Source organism: Octodon degus, unplaced genomic scaffold (assembly GCF_000260255.1).
Source record: "Octodon degus isolate 3935 unplaced genomic scaffold, OctDeg1.0 scaffold00083, whole genome shotgun sequence".
In the NCBI taxonomy this organism is placed as follows: Eukaryota; Metazoa; Chordata; class Mammalia; order Rodentia; family Octodontidae; genus Octodon; species Octodon degus.
The window spans coordinates 10,755,427-10,770,479 of NW_004524659.1; the positions used below are offsets into that span (position 1 = coordinate 10,755,427).

Sequence of the window (15,053 nt, forward strand, 5' to 3'; positions counted from 1 at the left end):
CCCTGTGCTTTGCTAAGCTTGTTGTAAGTAGGTGCTTTAGACCACTGAGCCATCTCACCAGCCCACCAGATTGCTTTTTCTTCTCCTTGATAGTCCCCCTGTGCTTGGAGCGAACTCCAATGTGGTGGTCAGGGAAGGGCCTCAGGACTGCAGGAGCGGGTCCTAGCAAGAAAGTGCAGGTCAGAGTATTGGGAGGGGGTTAAGACAGCTGGCCCAAAGGCTATTTCTGGCCCTTTTTTGGAGGGAGGAAGTCAAGAACAGCATATAGGGAGCTGGCTGGGTCTAGAAAAGACAGTGCAGGATATAGGTCATCTTCAGCCATTGCTGCCAGGCATGGTGGCACACACCTATAATCCCAGCTGAGAATCAGCCTGAGTTCAAGGCCAGCCTGAGCTACATAACGGGCAGGCCAACCTGGATTACATGGTGAGGCCTTGGTTGATAAAAGCAGTTTTTTCTGCATCTGCATTTTCCTCTTAGGATAGCCCTGTGGTGTTTTTTGTTGTTGTAGTCCTGTCCCCAGAGACTCATCTGAATTCTTTAAAGAGCACTCTGTGGGTTTCTTACACCTGGGGAGAACCCCAGTTCTGGCACTAAATGTGTCCTCTCTCCTGGTGGTTATTTCTGGTCATGGATGCATTCATTCCTCCTCTGCTCACGACCCAAATATTCATAACTCTGAGCACCTAAATGCAGTGAAAACAAGATCCTCTGATGGGCAGCAACACAGGTGTGAGCATGGGATCCCAGGTGTTTCTGCCCAGATGGGACTTAGAAAATTGACCCCCTGCCACCTCACCAGCTACGTCCTAGTTTGTGTTCCCAAGCACCTGGCTGGGGCTGCTATCCTGGCCAAGGCTCTTGTGAACCACACTCCGGCATGCTTCTTGGTGCCCTGGATGTGCAGCCTGCATAATGTTGTGAGCTACGTGTGCTTGTGTTCACACACTCATGCCAGCCTTTAAGGCCCCTGCCTCCTCGCCTGTCCCTGTGCAGTGTGTGGATGGGAGAGACGGGAGGTGGTACCTGTAGTGAGCTTGGCCTGGAGCCGTTGCCCAAGCCTCTCTGTTTTCCTCCCCGTCACTCTGTAGACCCTCCTCTATTTCTGTTCCTGTTCTGTTGCTGTTTCAACTCCTCTCGGATCCTTTCTGTGCTTCTTGAAAGGTACCTGGTCTCTCCTCCCTGTGTGGTGCCCTCCCCTACCTGTTACATCTTGTCTGCTTCCCCAGCAGGACAAGGCAGCACATGCTCCTGTAGTTCAGGCCAGGGGATAATTCTCTGGCTCCCTTCTGCCCCCTGGACTCGGATCTCTGTCCACAGGAGCTCCTGATAACTCCCACCTGTGAGGGCAGAAGGAAGGGGCTGAGTGTTCTGTGCCTGTCTACACTAACCTCCAGGCTTCTCCAGTGCACAGCAGTCCAGCTGAGGCCCCAGCTCCCTCCAGCTAGCTCCCCACCATAAGGAAGCCCCTTCCAGGACTGAGGCAGGACAGCCCCATTGGCCCGCCTCCTTATGGGGGCCTGGAGGGCTGTTCTCAGTAGTGGGAGGGCTCTCCAACCCTTCTAGTGCCCTTAGGGGACAGCTCCCTGGGTGCTGGGTGACTTGCAGGAAACTAAGGAGGTTGACAAGGCCTATTAGGTCTCAGCCACTCAAGGAGATCTTGCTGGAGCTGCACTTCCTCCTCCTCTTCCTCTTCAGAGTTCTTTGGGGACTGTGGACAAACTGCTTTCGGAGGACATGCTTGTCTGGAGGGAGGGTCAACAGCCCCAGCAGTGCTGACTATGTGTGTTTCTCCCAGGCTGAGACTGCCGCCAACAGGATCTGCAAGGTGCTGGCTGTCAACCAGGAGAATGAACACCTGATGGAAGATTATGAGCGGCTAGCCAGTGATGTGAGTGTGCTTCTCCCCGCCCGTGGCCTGAGGAGAGCTAAAAGACAAGGTTGCCTCTTACTACCTTATAACACTTGCAGGAAGAAAGCAAATATGGAAGCATGATCTTCTAGAAAGGTCTTGAGATTCTAGACCTTTCTAGAGGAATGGAATTTGACTAGGTCGTTTTGTGACCTTTTGGGTTGGCTTTAACAGTAGAGGGTCATGGTGCTGGTGAGATGGCTCAGTGGTCTAAAGCACCTACTTAGAACAAGCTTGGCAAAGCACAGGGACCGCAGTTCAATCCCCCAGCACCGCATGCCAGCCAGGCCGTGGGCTGAGCTGGCCACACACACACACACACACACACACACACACACACACACACACAAATAAATTTTAAAAAATTAAAAAAAAAAAACAGTAGAGGGTCAGACAGGTAGGTGGTCACCAAGCCAGCTGGCTCCTGGGTTCTGAGTTTTGGTTCCTGCAGACATGCTCAGCCATCATTGGCTGTTCTAAAACTAATGGTTCAGGCTTTGAGAGCATAAACAAGGAAAATTTGAGAAGTATTTGACAGCCAGTCGAGAGTGGCCCACAGCTGCTTCACCTAGTTAAGAATCTTGTAAGTCAGGCATGGTGGTACACATCTATAATCTCCATACAGGGAGGCTGAGGCAGGAGGATTGCTGTGAGTTTGAGGCCAGCTTGGATTACTTAAGTGAGTTCCAGGCCAACCTGAACTACATAGCAAGATCTTGTATCTGTGCCCCTCCTGCCCCAAAAAGAAAACCTTCTGTAAAGGAGGGCAAAGCTTGCGGCTGAGACATAGCCCAGTGGTGTAATACTTGGCTTGTGTGTGCATGTGCAAGGCCCTGGATTCCATCCCGTCACCACTACCACACACACAAAAGCCAGAGCTATTGTGTCGCTGCCTTCGTTCCTAACATCAGGGAGGTTATATTCTTAGGGCCTGGCCATTGCCAAGAAAGTGCCATCAGTGGTGTGTACCAAAGTAAAAAGCAGTAGTGAGGCGTGGTGTTTTATATCTGTCATTCCAGCCACTTGAGAGGCTGAGGCAGAAAGACCACATGTATATGTCCAGACTGAAAAAAATAAAGGGAGCTAGGGATGTATTCTCAGTGGTAGAATGGCCACCCCTAGGTTCAATCCTTAGTATTTATTTTAAAAAAGCATACTATGCAGATGTCTCTGTCCTTGGTTTTCTCATTACCAAGGTTAGTACTTCGGTGCTACTTCTCTGGTCATATCTGAACTAAAAACTAACTGGTCTTACTCCCCTGGGATGTCCTACTGTCTTGATCTGTTCGTTTGCACCCTTGCTTACTCCATCACAGATCAGAGCAGTTTTTAAGAATTTGTGTTTCTTTTTCAGTTTTCTAGTTATGTTCCAGGCTGGGGTCCTGTGGCAGTGTGGTTGGGGGCTTCTGAGGTGGGAGGATTTGAGTTGAGCCCAGTCACTTAGATCTGAGAAAAGACTTGAGAGTAAAGGCCCAGACAGAAAGTAGCCAGTGCGTGGCGCTGGCGCTGGGGCTAGGGCTGGGCTGGGGCCGGGCTGGGAGTGGAAGGACATGTTCGCATGGTCATGGATTGTAGGATTCCAATAGCAGTCAGGAAGTTGGACTGGGGACACGCCTAAAGATGGAGCCCTTGAAGGTCCATATATCTTGTGGGCCCACAGCTCCTAGAGTGGATCCGGCGCACCATCCCTTGGCTGGAGGACCGCGTGCCCCAAAGAACCATCCAGGAGATGCAGCAGAAGCTGGAAGACTTCCGTGACTACAGGCGTGTCCATAAGCCGCCGAAGGTACAAGAGAAGTGCCAGCTGGAGATCAACTTCAACACACTACAGACCAAACTGCGCCTCAGCAATCGGCCAGCCTTCATGCCCTCTGAGGGCAGGATGGTCTCGGTGAGTGCCCGTCAAGGCTCCAGGGAGCTAAGGAGCACCTTCAAGGGGCTGCAGTGGCTCTAGGGTAGCCTCAGGCTTGCTGTGTGGCCAGCATTGTCTTTCTTAATTAAAACACACACTCTTAATGTGGTTGAGTTTCTGCTTCCTACTACATTTCCCCACCTCTACTTTAGGTTTTACACCCAGAGTATTCTAGACTTCTAAGGATCTGGACTCCTTGTTTGTCAAGCCTCCAGGATCAGCAAGTGCTTGAGGCCCTAACTAGGGGAGGGCCAGTGTCCCCTGAACAGTTACTTTCAGCTTGAATAACTTTTATCTGTGGCATCCTTTCAATCATTCATCCCCTGGCTTACTAGTTCCCTCAGTTAAACTGAAAGATTGATGCAGTGTGTGTGGCGTGTCTAGGAGCATAAATACAGCAAAGTCAGACAGGATTCCTGAGGTACAGCAGCCCTCTCCCATCCTCATAGGACATCAACAATGGCTGGCAGCACCTGGAGCAGGCTGAGAAGGGCTACGAAGAGTGGCTGCTGAATGAAATCCGCAGGCTGGAGCGGCTTGACCACCTGGCAGAGAAGTTCCGGCAGAAGGCTTCCATCCACGAGGCCTGGACCGATGGTATTGGCCTCCTGCTCCTTCGCACCTTTCTTTACTCTCAGGCACACACAGAGCCTCTGCTACATAGGCTGTATTTATCAGTCCCTTTTCTATGTGTCAAATAAGGTACACTTGGTGCCCATGTCTGCCTTTGTGCCCAGTCAGCTCTGGGCGCAGTACTTACTTACAAGGGGCTGCTAGCTGGGTCATGATTGGTGTCATCCTGGAACACAGCCAAGCCCCATCTTGTCCTCAGGCACCTGTGTTCAGTCTGCCTTCCTGCTGTCATACTTGTGGCTATGGGTTTCAAAGTGAGAAGCCCATGCCGGATGGATCTGTGTTCTCCAGCTCACATATTAAAGGCCAAGCTAGAGAGCCGCCTCCTGCCTCCACTGCCTGACACATAGAGTGCTCCATGACTACCAAATACCCAGTGAGCTTCTCACTTCCCGCCCAGCCCACAGCCTCCTTCCCAGGGTCCTGGGTACCACAGGATGGCTTCTAAAAGGGCAGTGTCACCTTCTGTTTCTCGGCAGCCCAGCAGCTGCCTGTCCCTTCGGCTCAGGATGTGGAATTCCATCACGTCCCTGGCTCTCAGTTGGGACCCATGCCATGGTTCAGAGTCCAGATCCCAGGGCCCTAAAAGCCCTCAGGAAACTGTCAATGCCTGGGAAAGCAGAAGAGCGGGAGTTGTAGTACAATGAAGGCCCTGGGTTCAATCTCCAGCACCATTAAAAAGAAGTCCTCCATAGAGCTCCAGCTTGCTTGTGACTGCCTTCTTTCTGATTGTCCCTTGGCCCCCCTGCCACTGCAGCCCAGCTGTGTCACACTTCCTTTCCTGCTTGGTGTGATTTCTCATCTGCTACCACAGCTCCCTGAGATCCTCACTGAGCCTCAGGTACCAGCTGTGTGAACAGGCAGCCCCAGTGCTGGCCTGAGGCTGAGATGCACCTCAGGCACCCACGAGCAGCCCTGCCCAAGGCTCAGGCTCAGGCCCACCTCACCCTGTGCTCTGGCTGCAGCCTAGCTTGTGCCCTCTTTACGTTAACTCCAACAGCTATGCCAGAACCAGAGCAACCCTAATCCCTTCTCACTAGGGGAAGAGTGAGAGAGACAGATGATGAAGCCCAGGGAGGTGTGGGGCTCTCTCTGGTGGCTCACAGAACAAGTGCCCATGAATGTACTAGCTGGGATACCATTTGTTGGGGAAAGGGCATTGACACTTAGCTCATTTTGTTTGTTCATTCAAGAAACATCTCTGGAGCCACTTCCCTGTGCCTGGCCCTGTGCACAGTAGTGTCCAAGTAGCTAAGACCCCTGCGAGGAGAATGCTCAAGCCATCAGGTTTTTGGCACTACTCTTGTCAGAGGGTCCAAGTGATCAAGATTATTCAGTGCCTATGTCCCACCCTCAGAGTAAGACGGCTCCTGTGCTGTATCTTGGCCCTCCTTGGTGGCTGTGGCATCACCCCCATGGTTTTCTCCTTTGCAGAAGCCCCTCAGTGTCTACCTAGGCCTCCAAGAGGCCCTAAGAAGATTTTACTGACGTCAAGAGGAGTGTTTGAAAAAAAAAAAGAGTGTATGTTGATGGCCCACTGAACAGTCCCTTCCCTGGGACTGCCTGTGGGGTGGCATTCACTGGGGGCCTTTAAAAGGCAGCTCAGTCTTAGCTAGGGCCCAACTGGTTCAGCAGCCTCCCCTCACCCTGCCCCACCTTGCCTGGCTGGCACCTACCCCCAACCCCCTGCAGGCACTTTGGCATGCAGCCTGCGTCAGCCCAGACCTACCCCCACTCCATGCAGCCTGGTGTGGGCCATCCTCTGTGCCCACAGCCTTCAGGGACAAAAACAGATACCAAGTCCCTTCCTTCTTGACCTGCTCCCTGAGTCATCCTAGGCTCCCTGGCCAGCTTCTGCTGAAGCTTTGCTGAGGCAGGGGACTAACCTGCTATTTCTGGTTCCCACCCTTGGGAGAAAGCAGTTTGGAGAAGGGAGTTACAAGCTTGCCTTTGTGGTTAAGCCTCCTGCTGCAGGGCAGGGCCCAGGGAGTAGGTCTCCCTGCCTGCCCACCTCTTTGTCTCTGGTGCCAGGCCTTGTTCTGGGCTTGGGGGTAGTTTCGAGATGAGACATGGTGGCAGAGTTGGAGACTGCTGGCTGGCTCCATTCTTGAACATCATTTTATAGGAGGGTCAGACCCAGGGCTTCTGGTCACTGCACGGAGTGGACATTTGGGGCTCTGGGGCAGAGCTGAGGGGATCCCTGAGCTGCCACTTCAGAGAATTTTGAGGAACACATCTGAAGCAGAACCCCTGTAAGAGCTAGGGGTCCTGACCACCTTCCCAGGCTGATATTTTTCCCTGCGGTCCCTTAACTTGCTTGCCAGGCTGGCTTGAGCTTTTTTTCTGGGGTGTGTAATTAGCCAGGCTCCAGGACTAATAACAGCATTCCTCCCTGCCTTCAAAGGACCTGATGGTAGGCCCCACCCTACTGAGCCCAGAAAGCCATAGGACAGTTGGGGGTGGCAGAGATGTGATAAGGACCACTACCTGGGCACTTAGCTTGGAAGAGCCAGGAGCAGACAGGCACAGGGCCAGGCTCCTGGATGAACTCCGACTCAGGGCTGTCCCATTTGTCCTGCCCTGGCGGGGTGTGGCTGCAAGCCCAAAGCCTTCTCTGGGTCACAGACCTCCTGGAGTGGGTGTTTAGCTTTCTGGCCATAGCGCCACCATCCAATTCTTAGGCTCTTAGCAATAAAGGACACTAAATTTAGAACATGTGGGCTGAGCTAGGATATTTGTCTCAGGTCCACAAACTCCAAGGTGTCTTCTAGATCTCTACAGGACATAGTGGGGCCTAGAGATCCAGCCATAGGTGACAGGTTCTGCAAGTTCCTAGCCTTCATAGCACCATCCTCAGCAAGGAAAGAGTCTGCATCCACCTTGCCTCTTCCTAATTGGGACACACACACCAGTCCTGTCCATAGCCACTCTGCTATTGTCCATGTGCCTCTCTGCCCCACCACAGGAAAGGAAGCCATGCTCAAGCACCGGGACTATGAAACAGCTACCCTGTCAGACATCAAGGCTCTTATCCGCAAACATGAGGCCTTCGAGAGTGACCTGGCCGCACACCAGGACCGTGTGGAGCAGATTGCAGCAATTGCCCAGGAGCTTAAGTACGTGTGGACTTGTGGCATCCAGTTCTGATACCCGTCTAAGGTCCAGTGTGCCAGGGAGCCTAATGGGAGTAAGGCCTTTGGGCCAGCCTGTCTCAGCTGATAAGGAAAATCAAAGACCTAGAGTCTCCAGCAAAGGGAAGTCTCTGGCCTCTTGTCCCAAACCTTTAGGTTTTAGAGGTATCTGGGGCTCTGCTTCCCCTGCTGCCATACCAAGCAGGCTCCCAGTGCCATGTGGGGGCAGCTTACCCTCCCTGTCCCAGCCGCTCCTCCCTGAGGGAACAGGGCTGCACAGAGAGCCCATTGTTATGCCCTGCCCCTTCCTTCTTGCTCAGAATACACTTATTGTGCTGGCTTCCAAGCAGCGGGGTCCTTCCCCTCCCTTCCCAACCCCAGTCAGATAAACTTGTGCATACAATTAGTACACTGAGCCCCTGGAGCCAGTGAATGAGGCCTTATTCCACCAGTGCAGCCGCCAGCAGCAGTGGGGAGGGCCCAAGGAGTGGGAGGCCTAGGCCATTACTTCATGGAAAATCCAAAGGCCCTGGAGGGGCAGCAGGGTTCCCAAAATACCCATCTGCTCAAAAATAGGATCTTTGGCTGAAACTGTTCTTTACACAGATGCCCCCACCCCATCACAGTCATCCACAGAGCTGTGCTGTTCCTGCAAGGGTGGGGCCCAGCCCTGTGCCAAGGGCCTCGTGGCCGAGGGGCTAGTTTCTTCCCTGGCTCCTTCCCCACTGCCTGGCTGCTTTAAGCTCCCTACTTGCTCACCAGAGGCAGAGGATATGTGGAGCCCCCACGCTGCCGGGAACCACAGCACCCCTGTTTGGCACTGTGACACACTCCTGGGGTCCCACATGTCCAGACCAAGGAGAGCAAGGCTTCAGGTTCAGGGCCATGGGGGGGGAAAGACCTGGAGTGGATGCTGGCCCCACCTGCCTCACAGACTGCACCAGCTGCCAAGACGGTCCCAGAGCAGCTTCCAGGACAGGAACCCTGGAGGCAAGGGATGTGCCATTTGGGTGCTGCCCTCTCTCCCAAGGATGAGTCAGGCCTAGGGACTGTCTAGAATGAGCCTGGGACCAGTGAGTGTTGATTAATGGTAACATGGAGTGCTTACAGTGCTCAGCTTCATACACCAGTTCATTTAATCGCCACAGCGGCCAGCGTCAAATCATGGAAGACAGGACCAAGAGGCCGTGGGCCTTGGGGAGTGGTGGAGACAGTATGGACACCCAGGGTGCTTGGCCTTGTGCCAAGTCCCAGCGCTTGCCTGTTTTGTACCGTGTCCTGCCTACCCGGCTGTGGATGGCTTACCTTGTTCTCCTCAGAGTTGTTCATCACCGGACACCTGAGATCCTGACCTGGACCCCAACTGCCTGGCAGCCTCCTGCCAAAAATAAAAATGCTTAGACTCCAGCAGGCAGAAATCCTGAAGCTGAGCATAGCAGGCAGTAGAGGGACAGGGAGAATTGTGGGGTAAGGGCTAGTGACAGCTGTCAGCCCTGTGTTTCCCCAGCCATGGGCACTCAGATAATAGCCCCGCACAGCGTCTCCCTCTGCTGCAGGGGTGTAGTCAGAGACCTCGGTGCCTAACAGCACAGACAGTGCTAAATCCTGTATCTTATATGCCAGGCGCAGTACAAGAATAACTTAAAAAACGTATTTAGTATAGGTCTATAGAGTCTCACTACGTAGATCAGACTCGTAGTGATCCACCTGTTTTCAGCTTCCCACATGCTGGGATTACAGGCGTGTGCCACCAGTCTCAGTCGCTGACTCGGCACACCCCAGGGGCAGGACCGGCACAGCATGCTGAGGATCGAGCCCCAGTCCCTGCACTTTACCTAAGCAGGCGCTTTAATCTGCTGAGCTATCTGGCCAGCCCTAGAATAACTATAAATAGTGAACTAGTACCGTTATAACAGTGTGCTCCTATGAGTCTAATCTAGTACTGAGACCCTGAACACCCTGTAGACCCGTCCCTAAAATACAGGGGGAAAAAAAGAAAAAGGGAAAACAAAAAGAAAAAAAACTGCTCTTAGAAAATTTAGTAGGGGTGTGGTATTTTTTGCAAGAGTCAAAAGTTACCTGAGCCACAGGTAACTAAAACTATGAAAAGCCAAACCCCTCAAAGGGAGAGGCAGCCACTGTATGCATATATATTTGCTTTTTATTTATTTATTTATTTGCAGAACCGGGGATTGAACTTAGGCCCTTGTGCTGTCCAGGCAACCGCTTATTCTACTAGCCATCTCCCTGGCCCCTGTATTTGCTTTTAAAGTCAACTCACTAAATAAATAGGGCTGAGGAGATAGCTCAGTAGAATAAGCGCTTGCCTGGCAAGCTCAGGTTCCTGAGTTCAATCCCCAGCACCACAAAAATAAAAATACAGTCAAGTCTCTTAAGGAATGGTTGATGGCTTAGAATGAGATCACAAGGTAGTTATGTGTGCTGTGTTAATGCCCCACTGAAATAAACAACTCTTTTAATACTGTTGCTGCTTTTACTTACTAGATGCTAGTCTGCTCTGAGCATTTTTTTATTTAATTATTTGGATCCCTGCAAACTTTATTCCCATTTCTTATATGGGAAAACTGAGGTGTCCAGAGTAGGGAATAAACTCAACCTGGGTCAAAAATCCTGAGAGCTGCATTCCTAGCCTAGGAAGTTTGGCACATGGTTCAGCTTCAACACATCTAGACATCCTTTCAAACCAAAGGGCAAATCCCAGCACTAGGGAGGGTGAGGCAGGAGGATCATTGGGAGTTCACAAGCATGCTGGGCTACAAAGTGAACTCAAGGTTAGCCTGAACTGCAGACCCTGTCTCAAAAAAAAAAACAACCCAGAGGGTAGCCTGGCTGCTAGGCCTGTGGAAGGACCGACCCCACTGCCAGTCAGTGAGCAGCAACAGAGTGAGGTAGGCGAGCAGTGGGAGAGAGACTTCTGCCCTGGCAGTGCCCCTGCCCACAGCAGAGGCATGGTGGCTTATTGCTGTCTTGCTTTGTGGCCTCTACCCTCGGCAGAGGGACCACGCATAGTTCTGCTGGGTCTCACGCTGTGTGCCATTCCACAGTGAGCTGGATTACTACGACTCTCACAATGTCAACACCCGGTGCCAGAAGATCTGTGACCAGTGGGATACCCTGGGCAATCTGACCCACAGTCGCAGGGAAGCCCTGGAGGTGAGGAGCAGCCCAGGTTCCCCACTGCCCTTCAAATGGTGGGGAGGGTGGGTGATATCCACCTCCATGAGCTCCTGGCTGCCCAAGGGAGACTCTCTGACCTCCCGAGAACCTCCCCACTGACCTGCCTTTTGCTGTCGCTGCCCTTTTCTACACATCCCAGAAAACAGAGAAGCAGCTGGAGACCATTGACCAGCTGCACCTGGAGTACGCCAAGCGGGCTGCCCCTTTCAATAACTGGATGGAGAGCGCCATGGAGGACCTGCAGGACATGTTCATTGTACACACCATCGAGGAGATTGAGGTCCGCCCTGCTCCACCACACCCCCTGCATGGCCTCTGGAAGGCCAGGCTGCCCCTCACTCCTCCTCATCCCCCAGGGCCTGATCTCAGCACATGACCAGTTCAAGTCGACCCTGCCAGATGCTGACAGGGAGCGTGAGGCTATCCTGGCCATCCACAAAGAGGCACAGAGGATCGCCGAGAGCAACCACATCAAGCTGTCAGGCAGCAACCCCTATACCACCGTCACCCCCCAGATCATCAACTCCAAGTGGGAAAAGGTGGGTTGGGGCCTCTCACGTGCTGGGGCCCTGTACCAGGTGTGGCCACCTCCCCTCACCACTCCACTGTGGCCCTTCAGGTGCAGCAGTTGGTGCCAAAGCGGGACCATGCCCTCATGGAGGAGCAGAGCAAGCAGCAGTCCAACGAGCACCTCCGCCGCCAGTTCGCCAGCCAGGCCAACGTGGTGGGGCCCTGGATCCAGACCAAGATGGAGGTGAGGGGGTCCCTCATGCCTGTGCCCCAGCAGAAGGTCAAGGGTCAGCAGGATTATGTGAGTTCAACTGGCTGTGCCAGCCAGAGAAAGCTGGCTGAGGGTCAGGTAGGCTTGGGCTTGAGCCTCGACTCCTGGTGATCTGGAGCCTCTGCTACCCAGTTCTTGGCTTTCAGAATGGGAGAAAGCAGGTACCTTGTTCTGTGGGGCCCACCTGAGTGCTGCAAGCAGCACAGCTCAAGCAACCCTCAAGACAGCCCCAGGAGGGTGTGAAGTGCAGCTGGTAGTGGCTCTGGCCTCTGCACCGAGCAGTTGTGAGCGGCCTTTGTGAAAGCTTCGGCCATGCGGGCCGAAGATGCTCGGCAGCCAGCTGCAAGGGTGTGGGGCGCCTGTGACCAGGAGCCGTGGGTTCTGAATCCATCCAGGCCTGTGATCAGACCCTGGCTCTGCTCCTTGCTGTAGTAACTTGTCCTCAAGCCTTGGTTTCACTGTCTGCAGTCAGGCCTGGGTCTCTTGGAGAGGTAAAGGGTACAGTAAAAAAGTTAGGTGTGTGGAGTATGGTGCAGCAGTCTCCCCCATGGCTGCTTTCACACCCAAGAAAGGGACCAAGAGGGGCAGGCTGTGGGTGAGGCCTCCCTAGCCATGGCTGCACCTCCCTGCAGGAGATCGGGCGCATCTCCATCGAGATGAACGGGACCCTGGAGGACCAGCTGAACCACTTGAAGCAGTACGAGCGCAGCATTGTGGACTACAAGCCCAACCTGGACCTGCTGGAGCAGCAGCACCAGCTCATCCAGGAGGCCCTCATCTTCGACAACAAGCACACCAACTACACCATGGAGGTGCGAACCCTAGACCCACACACCTCCCAGGACCCCCCCTTTGAAATAGGTTTGCTGCTGCCTGTTTTTCTATTTAAAATGATTAGAAAGACTAGACCAGACCACTCACACATTTTAAAAGCCACACTGCTCTCCCTACACCATGACTGTGTCTGTCTTTGGGCAGAATTTCCCATGACCTGGAGGGGTGTCACCTTTGCTACCCTGACCCCTGCTGGTGGCCTTGCAGTTTCACCTTGCTTGAGTCCCAAGTCCTGTGCTGAGGCAGGCAGTGCAGCCAAGAAGAGGTTACAGTCAAGGCTTACAGGAGCGGTTCTGTGGGCAGCTGGGAGTGTATCCTGGGAGCATCCTACTGTCAGGTCCATAGAAGCCACAGACTAGCATGGAGTTGTGTGTCCTCCCCTTTACTTCCAGCCTGTCTTTGTACATCAATCATGAACCTATAAAATGTTGCCATGTGAGTCCTGACACAAGGGCATAGTGTCCTTGCCCTTGTGCTGCGTCCTCTGGGAGTGGGTGAACCTGCTGATTGGCAGGGGCTGAAGTGTCATTTGGGGAAGAGTTTCGGGGGCCACCTGACCTAGCCAGCAGCACTCAGGACAAAACAGCCACCAGCCCCTGGTCACACCCCTCCCTCCTATAGCACATCCGCGTGGGCTGGGAGCAGCTGCTCACCACCATTGCTCGCACCATCAATGAAATTGAGAACCAGATCCTCACCCGAGACGCCAAGGGCATCAGCCAGGAGCAGATGCAAGAGTTCCGGGCGTCCTTCAACCATTTTGACAAGGTGAGCAGCTCCCTCACCTCGCATGCCTTCCCATTGTCACTGTCCCCTCTTGCCTTCCTGTCTTTGTGTTTGTTCATTCACAGAGGTCAACTAAGCATAAGCCACCCCCTCGGGCGGGCAGGATCCCAGCACTCAGGGAATATTGGGTGGGGGTGGAGGTCTCCCAGCTGCTCTCTGGGACTGCATCCATACCAGCCTGCCCCTGCAAGGCTGGGAACCCAGTCCCATGCAGTGTTCTTGAGATAGACGTTGGTGTGGCAGTTGTTTTGGAGGGGCCTACATGCAGGAGCATAGCTCCTTTCCCAGCTGGCCCTGCTGGGCAGGCCAGCTGACTTTCTCTGCATGAGAGTCCAAGTGCAACTTGGGCCCTGCATGAGTAGGTGACCCTCTGATGCCCCCTCTTTGCCCAAACCCTGAAGAAAAAAAGAATTCTCTTACCTTCTGTTCTGGCCCAGAAAGTGGAGAGGCGGAGGCAGGGCGAGGGGCCTATGCGGCCTCCTGACCTTCCCATCCCTGGCCATCACCTTGTCTTTGTCACCTCTAACTCTGTTTCCCTCCCCTATGTATCACCCTCCCCTGCCCTCTGCATGTGGCCCTGGCCCCTCTCCCGCCTCTGCGGCCTGGTCTCCGCACCACCCCCGCGCACCTGCCTTCGATGGCCGGCAGGATCATGGCGGGGCCCTGGGGCCCGAGGAGTTCAAGGCCTGCCTCATCAGCCTGGGCTACGACGTGGAGAACGACCGGCAGGTACGCGCACCCCCGGGCCCCAGCGGACTGTGGCATTAACTGCTCTTCTCTTTCTCTCTCTCCTTCTCTCTCTCCCTCTCCCTGCCATTCCACCCCCTGCCATCATGTGTGCCATCTCACGGCTCTCTTGCCTCCTCCCTGCCCTCTTGTCTCTCGGATACCTCCCCTTACCTGGTCTCTCCGGGCCTCCTGTTTCCCTGCTCCTGCCACTGTCCTGTCTGCCCGCTGTGTACTTGGGGCGGCCCCTCTTGCCTGCTCTGGGCCTGGTCTCCTCTGCTATGCCTGCGTCCTGGGAGCAGAAGCAGACAGGCAGCATGGACTCCGATGACTTCAGGGCTCTGCTTATCTCCACAGGATACAGCCTGGTATGCAGCCTCTGCCTCCCCTGCCACTGCTCCTCCTCCTCCTCCTCCTCTTCCTCCTCCTCCTCACCTCCTCCCACCCCCTCACTACCTCCAGAGCTTCCATGTCCTCGGGGACACTCCCCCGCCAGAGCAGCAGTGTTACCTTGCCTGCTGCCTCTGCTGCATCTGCGGGCTGGGGTCCTTCCGATGACTCCTTGAGCCCCCTCTGCCCAAGAAGCCTCCAAAGAGAGGGGGACAGTCCTCCCACTCTCTCCCCTTTCTCTCTTTCTCTCTTTCTTTCTTCCCCCTTCCAGAGCTAACTTGTGAGCCTGGGACTAGGGGCAGTAGACCCCAACTCTCCTCTTCCCAAGACCGTGGGTGGGGAGGATACAGAGTGGGCTCTGAGAGGAGCCCAGGGCAGTCACACAGTGCAGCTTGGCTGGTGATGTGGCCTGTTCTCCTGGCTGCTCTCCTTGGGGGCTGAATCTGCCAGCCCTCACCTGGCTGCCCCTACCCTACTAAGCCCTGTCTGTCCCCTGCGCCCGTCCCCTTACAGGGTGACGCTGAGTTCAACCGCATCATGAGTGTGGTTGACCCCAACCACAGTGGCCTCGTGACCTTCCAAGCCTTCATCGACTTCATGTCAAGGGAGACCACTGACACGGACACAGCAGACCAAGTTATTGCCTCCTTCAAGGTGCTGGCAGGGGACAAGGTAAGTGGGACCCCTTAGGACACCCGGGTTGGCAGGAGGGCTCCCTGCAGCAGAAATCTGGGCCACACCAGTGTGAGG

At 54.3% G+C, this 15,053-nt stretch overlaps 1 protein-coding gene across 5 annotated transcripts in view; it reads left to right on the plus strand.

Moving 5' to 3' along the window:
- Positions 1–15,053, plus strand: part of Actn4 (actinin alpha 4) — a 77,080-nt gene that overhangs the window by 60,828 nt on the left and 1,199 nt on the right. For 2 of the 5 annotated variants that reach the window (XM_023721644.1, XM_004636786.3), the window contains exons 9-20: positions 1,799–1,891; positions 3,573–3,803; positions 4,274–4,421; positions 7,423–7,573; positions 10,654–10,762; positions 10,926–11,066; positions 11,143–11,325; positions 11,406–11,540; positions 12,200–12,379; positions 13,023–13,169; positions 13,836–13,916; positions 14,817–14,975. In XM_023721644.1, coding sequence (XP_023577412.1) covers positions 1,799–1,891; positions 3,573–3,803; positions 4,274–4,421; positions 7,423–7,573; positions 10,654–10,762; positions 10,926–11,066; positions 11,143–11,325; positions 11,406–11,540; positions 12,200–12,379; positions 13,023–13,169; positions 13,836–13,916; positions 14,817–14,975 — 1,758 coding nt within the window. Of the gene's footprint in view, positions 1–1,798; positions 1,892–3,572; positions 3,804–4,273; positions 4,422–7,422; positions 7,574–10,653; positions 10,763–10,925; positions 11,067–11,142; positions 11,326–11,405; positions 11,541–12,199; positions 12,380–13,022; positions 13,170–13,835; positions 13,917–14,215; positions 14,282–14,816; positions 14,976–15,053 lie in introns of all 5 variants that reach the window. The other 3 variants (XM_004636787.2, XM_012515936.2, XM_004636785.2) reach the window with 2 other exon arrangements.